We start from the raw sequence: 8,240 nt of genomic DNA on the forward strand, positions 1-8,240 counted from the left end.
TGTTTACGTATTTTGATTTACTGTTTGTGAACTGTTTTTTCTTTAAATTATTTAAAAGTAAAACAAATCTTACAAGCAGAATAGTTTCCAATACAAATTATACTTTAAAACTGGGCAAAACAAAGCGTTTGAGTAGCTATATTATAATACAGTAACGAATGGAACAGAAAATCCATGAAACAACTACTAAATACATGGAAGGTAAATAAATAAGTACAAACATGACATATTAGAGTCATAATAATATTAGCCTACATTAATCAATTATAGTTTCGTGGGGGCTGAGGGTAAAGATCACATAGTTCTACATTTTGATGGCTGTAGACGTTGTGCATTTTTTTAATATACTTTTAGTAAATCACAAAATATAGGAAGCTCTTTCAAAAATACAGGAAAAAATGTATATGTACATTTGTGTATGACATATTTTGCCAATATTATCTAGGGGAAATTCCAGTTGAGTACTTTAAAACCTGATATTACTGTAGGCCTTTGTTAATTTTGACAAAGACAAAATTAGTTACCAGAACTGTTTGTAAACTATAGGGATCCATACTCCAGATGATTAATCAATAGTTTCGTGGGGTCTGGTGAGGGTAAAGATCACATAGGTAGCCTACATTTTAATGATAGACGTTGAGCATTTGTAGATTTCATACTTCTAGCAAATCACAAAATACAGAGAGCTCTTTCAAAAATACAGGAAAAAATGTACATTCAACTGTACATGTATGACATATTTTGACATATTTTGCCTCATCTCATAATATTTTGCCAATATTATGAGATTATTTAGGAGAAATTCCAGTTTTCAGTCCTTCAATATGACACCAAACCCGATATTACTGTAAATTAAGTTAATTTTGACAAAGACAAATTATTTTCCAGATGATCTGTTTCCAAACTGCCAATATCTGGATCCATAGTTAGGCTACTCCAGCTTAGTAGGTGGCGGTAATGCTCCTGTAGTGGGATGCCAACTGCCTAAAGACTCGGCAGAAGAAGAGGGAAAAGAAGGAAACAGGAACACAGGGCGGTTTTGAAGCAGAAAACACGGGTTGGTTGGTTGTCTGGCTGTGTAGCTACGGCTGGAGAGAAGCAGATCTCCTCCTCACCCAGCAGCTACCGACCGCAGCGGGGATCCGAGATCACGAAGGCCGGGATCGGAGCTTCGACCGCGGGGAGAGGAGTGCAATCAAAGCCCTGGATATTTGGGTTTTTAGCCGCAGCAGCGACAGAAGCCGGGAGGAGACAGATGGAAAGATGGAGACCCCAGGTAAACTTTTCTTAATGCGTGGCATAATGACAGACACACAGACAGACAGACTGTGGAGCAGTCTGTGTGAAATAAACTGACTGAGTTACAGAACAGTAGCCTAAAGATTACAACTGAAATGTGTTAACTTACGTCTAAATATATATTTATAACCCATAATTAACTGTTTAACATCCATTAGTTGTTTGTTTTTCACTGTTAATTAATGTTAAAGTGCTTAATCAGAGCATCACCCCCAAACTTCAGCTAAGAAAAACCTTGATTTTACAATTATCTGTCCCAATGTTTGCTTTCCTGTAAGTATAATTTACTTAGGTAGATTTATTTGAAATATTTCCACAAATGTAGTTGAAACTATCAAATCAAATAGCCATAAATCAGAACAAATTTCCACCATGTCTGTATATTCTATTAGCCTACATTTAGGGCTGAAATAAGCATTATTTTCATTATGAACTATTCAGCAAACTATTTTTACTATGAAACAGTGCAGTACTTGTGTAGTAAATGTACTTATTTTCCACTACTGCCAAATCCTAAATTAACTAGTTGTTCGAAGCTTCACTCCCACCAACTAAATCCGAAATGCCAAGACTGAAATTATCTTGTAGTTATCTTTAATATGTCTTTTGAGGTTTTGAATGTTGCTTTTTTCTATTGAAGTGAATGGTAGGCCTATTCTGAATATTTCCTCCTATAGTAGGTTAAAAATACTATCTTAAAAACCTGTCAACATGTGTTCAGTGTCCAGTTTGCTATCAGTAACATTGACTTCCTCTCTTTTTGCAGTGTGAACAGCGAGTTCAGTGAGGTCAAACACAAAGCTCAGCCGGAGTAAGCTGAGCCTCTATAACCATGGCTGACAAGCTGTTAGGTTTCTCAGTCAACAGGCGCATCGTCGCCGGACTGTTGGCCAACCTGCTGTCCTCCATTTGTATTGTTTTCATCAACAAGTGGATCTACGTGCACTATGGCTTCCCCAACATGACCCTGACCCTCGTGCACTTCGTGGTCACGTGGCTCGGACTCTACATCTGCCAGAAAATGGACATTTTCTCCCCAAAGAGCCTCCCCATCCGCAGGATCGTGTGGTTGGCTCTGAGCTTCTGCGGGTTCGTGGCCTTCACCAACCTTTCCCTGCAGAACAACTCGATAGGGACGTACCAGCTGGCCAAAGCCATGACCACGCCCGTCATCATCCTCATCCAGACCACGTACTACAAGAAGACCTTCTCCACGAAGATCAAACTAACACTGGTGAGTTCTTAAATCGTCTTCTGGACGTAGAACTAGGCTAAAGCTTTGACCATAGTCTTCTAGAGTCTTTCTACCCAACCCAAACCCCAATGGATCTTGATGAAGTACCATGCTTTGGTTTGGTTTCTGTCTTAGGTTTAGACTATCTTCTGGTTCACATCTCTGAAGGTCTACGTTAAAGTGATACGCCAACTTTTTTTTTTTCCGTGTCTTGCCTCACTCCCGAGTCCATGAGCAGCAGATAGACACCATCCTTTCGACTGTGCGTGCGGTAACAAGGGAGATAGAGCCGTATCGCCCGTAATTAGCTTAGCTCAAACACTGGAAGTGTATGGGTAGTGTTAGCCTGCCTCCTACCCGAGCCGAAATCAGTGAGAAGCTGATTTCATACCAGCTGTTTACAATTTTGTTCGGACGAATTCGGCGCTACTCAAGCTAGCTGTTGTGACCAACGCACTTCCGGTTACTTTCACAAAATAAAACACCCGTTGCCCTTTACACACAGAAAACCATGACGATAGAATTTGTGCTTTTACTTTGAAATAGGAAGCTAACCTACCCTCGATGTAGCTAGCTTGAACCAAAATAAACCGTCTTTGCTTGAACCCTCCGTTTTGACCGATCTCGTCCCGTTACCGCCATTTGACCGCTCAAGATGCCTTACCGGAGAGTTTTGTCAGCTCTGAGATGAAGATCGGCCCGCCGGTTTCCGTTTAGAGTTGCTGAAGAGTTTCTCTGATGACTTTAGGTGGAGGCAGGCTAACACTACCTATACACTTCCAGTGTTTGAGCTAAGCTAATTACGGGCGATATGGCTCTATCTCCCTCGTTACTGCACGCACAGTCGAAAGGATGGTGTCTATCTGCTGGTCATGGACTCGGGAGTGAGGCAAGACACGGAAAAAAAAAAAATGTTGGCGTATCCCTTTAAGTATTGTAGATCTTTCCAAAGCAGTCTCATGGCTCCAACCTCTGACTGTCTGTTTTCTCCAGGTGCCCATAACATTAGGAGTGATACTGAACTCGTACTACGACGTGCGGTTCAACCTTCTGGGGACGGTGTTCGCATCGCTGGGAGTTCTGGTGACGTCGCTTTACCAAGTGGTGAGGAAACGGACGGACAACCTTAAATAAAACATCTCAAAAACAAAGAAATGACAGAGTAAAGCTGATTGGATTACTTTTTTTTCATCTCTCTCTTATTCTTTTTCAGTGGGTTGGGGCTAAACAACATGAGCTCCAAGTGAACTCTATGCAGCTTCTGTACTATCAGGTATGACTCAACACCAGACTGATAAAAATTAGTTATAACAGGAGTGGTATCACTTAATAATTTGATGTTGATAATATTACTGAAGTAGCCTGCCTTTGAAACTTGTGTGAAGTCTTTGGTCTTTATGTAGGACTTGACTTGAGACTTGTTGGCCTTACCTTTTAAAACCTGTTGGATTTGGGTCTTGTCTCTAATGTGGGATTGATTAAGAACCTTTTTCACTAAACTTTGGACTTGACTTGACTTTGGACTTGTGGACGACCAGGGACCAGGGAATTGTCTTGTTGGCCTTGACCCAGCACTTGTTGAATGACCTAGGACTTTTTGGTGTTGACCTAGGAAAGATTAACAATAAAAATGCGTTAATAAAGGGTCTGTAATGTTGCTTGTTCTTGTATTATGTAATGAAATGACAACATCATGACTCTATGTTAACACAATCACTGTCCTATCAGGCTCCTTTGTCATCAGGCTTCCTGCTCTGCATTGTTCCCGTCTTTGAGCCACTGACCGGAGATGGAGGAATATTTGGACCCTGGTCTCTACCCGCTCTGGTCAGCCTCATCAAAACACACGCAAATACACAACAACAACTCATGTTCCTCAATGGCTGGTACCTGTTTATAATGTTGTGATAACTGTCTTGTCCCTCTGTTGTCTACTGTAGATGACAGTGTTTATCTCAGGCGTGGTGGCGTTCCTGGTCAACCTGTCCATCTACTGGATCATTGGGAACACCTCAGCTGTCACGTATCCTTAAATTCACAAGGGTCTGAAATGGCCACTTGGGTTTTTGAAGGGTTTTGATTGATTCTTGATTCTTTTAATGACCACATAGCCAGGCTGGTGGAATTTGCTTCCAGTACAGCTTATTGGTACAGGTTCCAAACATATAACATGTATAGACAAACATTCAATTTTGGGTCGTTCTATAAATTGTATAGGTCTTTTCCAAGTTCTTATGGGCAGATGTGAAGACCTCTTGAGGCACTTTAAGGACTTTATTGGCTCTGTAATTAATGGGGTTTGGGTCTGTTGGTTTCAGATCCTCTTGGGTAGGTTCTAATGCTTTGCAAGAAGGTTTTTAGGGCTTTGGAGAAGCTTTTTGGTCTTCTTCTTGGGGGATTTAAGTGGTTTGAAGGTGTCTTGGTCTCCTAAAGAGTACTATTTGGTTTTCTTGGGGAGCTTTCTGAGGCTTTCTGGCAAACTTTCTAGTCATGATGAAACAGTTTCAGAACATCTTTGGGTTTCTGGTTTTGTTGAAGGAGGATTTTGATTTTCTTTGGTGAACTTTTGAGGATTTTGGTTTTCTTTGGTGAACTTTTGAGGATTTTGGTTTTCTTTGGTGAACTTTTGAGGATTTTGGTTTTCTTTGGTTAACTTTTGAGGATATTGGTTGTCTTTGGTTAACTTTTGAGGATATTGGTTTTCTTTGGTGAACTTTTGAGGATATTGGTTTTTCTTTGGTTACCATTTGAGGAATTGGTCACTTTCTGGTCAGCAGGGATTTCAGATCATTTTGAGGATGTTTCTACTGTTCTTGAGATGTTTTTTGGTTGCCTTGCTATGGTTTGAGAGCATTGTGAATGGTTCTACTGTTGTTGAAATAGTTTCAGACCTTTTTGGGAGGGTTTTTAGGAAGAAGTTTCTTGGGACGGTCTGGACGTTTTTGAGGAAGTTTCAAATCCTACGAAAGGGGTTACTGAACTTCTCGAGCAGATCTTTGGTTCTTGTTGGGAAAATTAAGGTTATCTAATGTTTTCAGGTTTGTTTATCAAGGATTCTTAGTTTTTTTTAGTGTGTTATCATTTTCTTGACTCTAGTTCACAGCTACAACATGTTTGGACATTTTAAATTCTGCATCACCCTGATTGGAGGATACCTGCTCTTCCATGATCCACTGTCACTCAACCAGGTGAGTCTCACTCTGTTGCCCTGATTACTAAAACCTGTAACTTCCATTTCCCTCCAAACCATCTATCTCTTATCTTGCTTTTTATCATCAGGCAGAGGGGCTGGCGATGAAAAACTAGCTTTTTTAGCTAACTCGGGTGCATTTACATTTGTTTTTTACAATGTTTTATTAATGTACAATGTCCCTTGTCAATAAATTAAACTGAATCTCCACCCGTTTCTGTGTCTTCCCATCCCACCAGGCCCTGGGGATCCTCTGCACTCTGGCCGGTATCCTGTTGTACACCCACTTCAAGCTGGCCGAACAGGAAGAGGGGAAAAGCCGCCTGGCTCAAAGACCATAGGGTGGCGACTTATCTGTCAGTCAACTGCACGGACTGCTGCCATTGGCTGCCCACAGTGCGACTAGAGGCAGCGACCTCTTTATATATATTTTATTTTGTTATGAGTATTTTTTTAGGAGAGTAAAGAAAGTTAATGCTGGTTCCCGGACGGGGGCTTGCCTTTAAAGTGTACGACAATGGCAACACGTCCTCTGTTCTTCACGCTCTTCCCATGATTCTTTGCGCGAAAACAATGATGTTTAAATGTTTTGAAGGGAAACTGAAGCTCGACACGTCGGCAGCTCGACTTTCACATGTTTCCAGCTGCTGATATGAAAAAAAAAAAACGAAAATCAAAAGCTGTTGTTAACTTAATCAGACAAGATCACCGTTGTTTACATTGAGGTGAATGAAAGACCTTGCACATCAGTTTTTTTTTTTAAATGCACTGATTCAGGGGGTCACAATGAGCATCAGTTTCTTCTTCCCAGAATTCACTGCTGCTCTTTGTGGCGTCGTGGTGTTGATGGATTGAATCAAAACGAGCGAACAGGGTTGGGAGATACAGGACTGTGAAGGAGCCTTCGAACAAAGCACCAAACCTGTGCTGCCATGAGAACAATATAATAATAATAATAATAATAGTGATGATATTAGAAAAATAATAATAGTATTTTTTTTCCTGCTAGTTCAGTTCGTTCACCAGAAAACAATGGCAGCTCAACACGCACAATCCCAAATTAAAATGTGCTCAGAGCAGCCATAGCGCTGCAGACATTTAGTAAGAAGGACTGGATTGAATTCTATCAATCTACCAATCAATAATCACATCCGTTTGATTTGTTTCAGGATGATTTGTCTACCTGCTGCTTCTGGACCCTGAACAGTCCCTCAAACCTCTTTAATGAGGTTTTATCTATGAGGGATTTGTCACTGAGTGAAAATATTTATGCTTTTAAATTCACAGTAAAATGAGAAAACAGTGGAATTTATGGAATTTATTACCTTTATGATTTAACAAAGTTGCTATAAACTACTTTAGATTTTATTTGTAACTGCTTGGCGGCATCATTCATAACTGCCTCCTGTTTACACTAAGGACATTTACACACCAAAATCTGAACTTTTCTTTATGATGTTACAGTGACACTGATTTATAGTCACAGTAAAACTATTTTTAAGCTGGTATATGAAAAACAGCAGGAAACAATCGTTCCGTTGTCAATGATTAAATATTTTAAATATCTTGCTTTAAAAGTCTGCAGCATTTCAACGTCTGGCTTTGGGCTGATCTTAGTCTCATTCAGTGTTACAGTAGTTTAAGATATTTCTTTCTTTATTTTGATTTTGATTTTTTTTTTTTTTTTTTTTTTTTTTAAACCTATTACATTTCAATGACTATAGCTGAGTGTGCGAGGAATCTGATCACACACACACACTTTAACTGTGACTATCTGGTTTCTACTTTCTTTATTTCTCCTCTATTGTGTGTTTCAGATGCTTCAGCCAGTCATTTTCCTGCTGAAATAAAACTCTAACCTTATGCTCCTATAGTGATGTTTCATTACAGGAAGCAGAAAAGTGTCTTTGGACCAGATGGTGTCTCTGTCTGGGATGTACCGCAGCCTGACTGTGACCATGACAGAGATTTAATGTTTGCATTTCACTTTACAGTGTTGAACATGTTCAGTCTGCTGAATAAAACTGATTTAGTGACTTTTTTCAGCTGTTTGGATTGTCTCTCTTTTTGTTGATGAGTTGTGGCGAGTTTGCATTAAAGAAAGCACCAGGAAATTAATTTTAAAAAAGAAAATTAACATTGCACTTTTCAGAGGTTTTACTTTCATTCCTTAAAACTGCACCTTAAATGTAGTTTTCCTGTGAACAGCTCCTCTGTGCAGCTTCCCTGTGGCTCACAGCTGGGTTTTCAGTGCTGCTACCGTGTGTGTATGTGCGAGTGACTGTGTGATTCACACTGTGTCAATAAAGTTACAACAGTAACTCTGTTTTACACACACACAAGTGGGTGTCTGTGCTAGGAGGGAATTTCAGTTGAATGAAAGAGTGGAAAGTGTGTGTGTAGTCTCCTGAGAAGGAAAATCATGCTGCTGTGTAGCCTATAACAACCCTAAAGAAGCTGCTCTGTTTCTAGGTTTAATTTCGGTTCAATTACTTGGTTTTTATTTCCTTGATGCTT

General features: G+C 39.9%; 1 protein-coding gene across 1 annotated transcript; it reads left to right on the top strand.

Moving 5' to 3' along the window:
- Window positions 1–1,032: 1,032 nt before the first annotated feature.
- On the top strand, window positions 1,033–7,764 carry slc35e3 (solute carrier family 35 member E3). Its single transcript, XM_083999455.1, has 8 exons — window positions 1,033–1,276; window positions 2,066–2,533; window positions 3,527–3,637; window positions 3,747–3,806; window positions 4,262–4,360; window positions 4,474–4,556; window positions 5,637–5,721; window positions 5,963–7,764. The coding sequence occupies exons 2-8, from the start codon at window positions 2,132–2,134 to the stop codon at window positions 6,062–6,064; spliced, it is 942 nt and encodes a 313-aa protein (XP_083855581.1). The 5' UTR covers window positions 1,033–1,276; window positions 2,066–2,131; the 3' UTR covers window positions 6,065–7,764.
- The last annotated feature ends 476 nt before the right edge of the window (window positions 7,765–8,240 follow it).

Source organism: Trachurus trachurus (genome assembly GCF_905171665.1).
Source record: "Trachurus trachurus genome assembly, chromosome: 23".
Taxonomy (NCBI): domain Eukaryota; kingdom Metazoa; phylum Chordata; class Actinopteri; order Carangiformes; family Carangidae; genus Trachurus; species Trachurus trachurus.

What these genes read in the sequence shown, in the direction of transcription:
- slc35e3 (XM_083999455.1), top strand. Translation starts at nt 2,132, where the DNA reads ATGGCTGACAAGCTGTTAGGTTTCTCAGTCAACAGGCGCATCGTCGCC. An exon ending in CCTGGTCTCTACCCGCTCTG is followed by an intron (nt 4,361 to 4,473) that starts GTCAGCCTCATC and finishes TGTCTACTGTAG; the next exon opens with ATGACAGTGTTTATCTCAGG. An exon ending in GGGAACACCTCAGCTGTCAC is followed by an intron (nt 4,557 to 5,636) that starts GTATCCTTAAAT and finishes TCTAGTTCACAG; the next exon opens with CTACAACATGTTTGGACATT.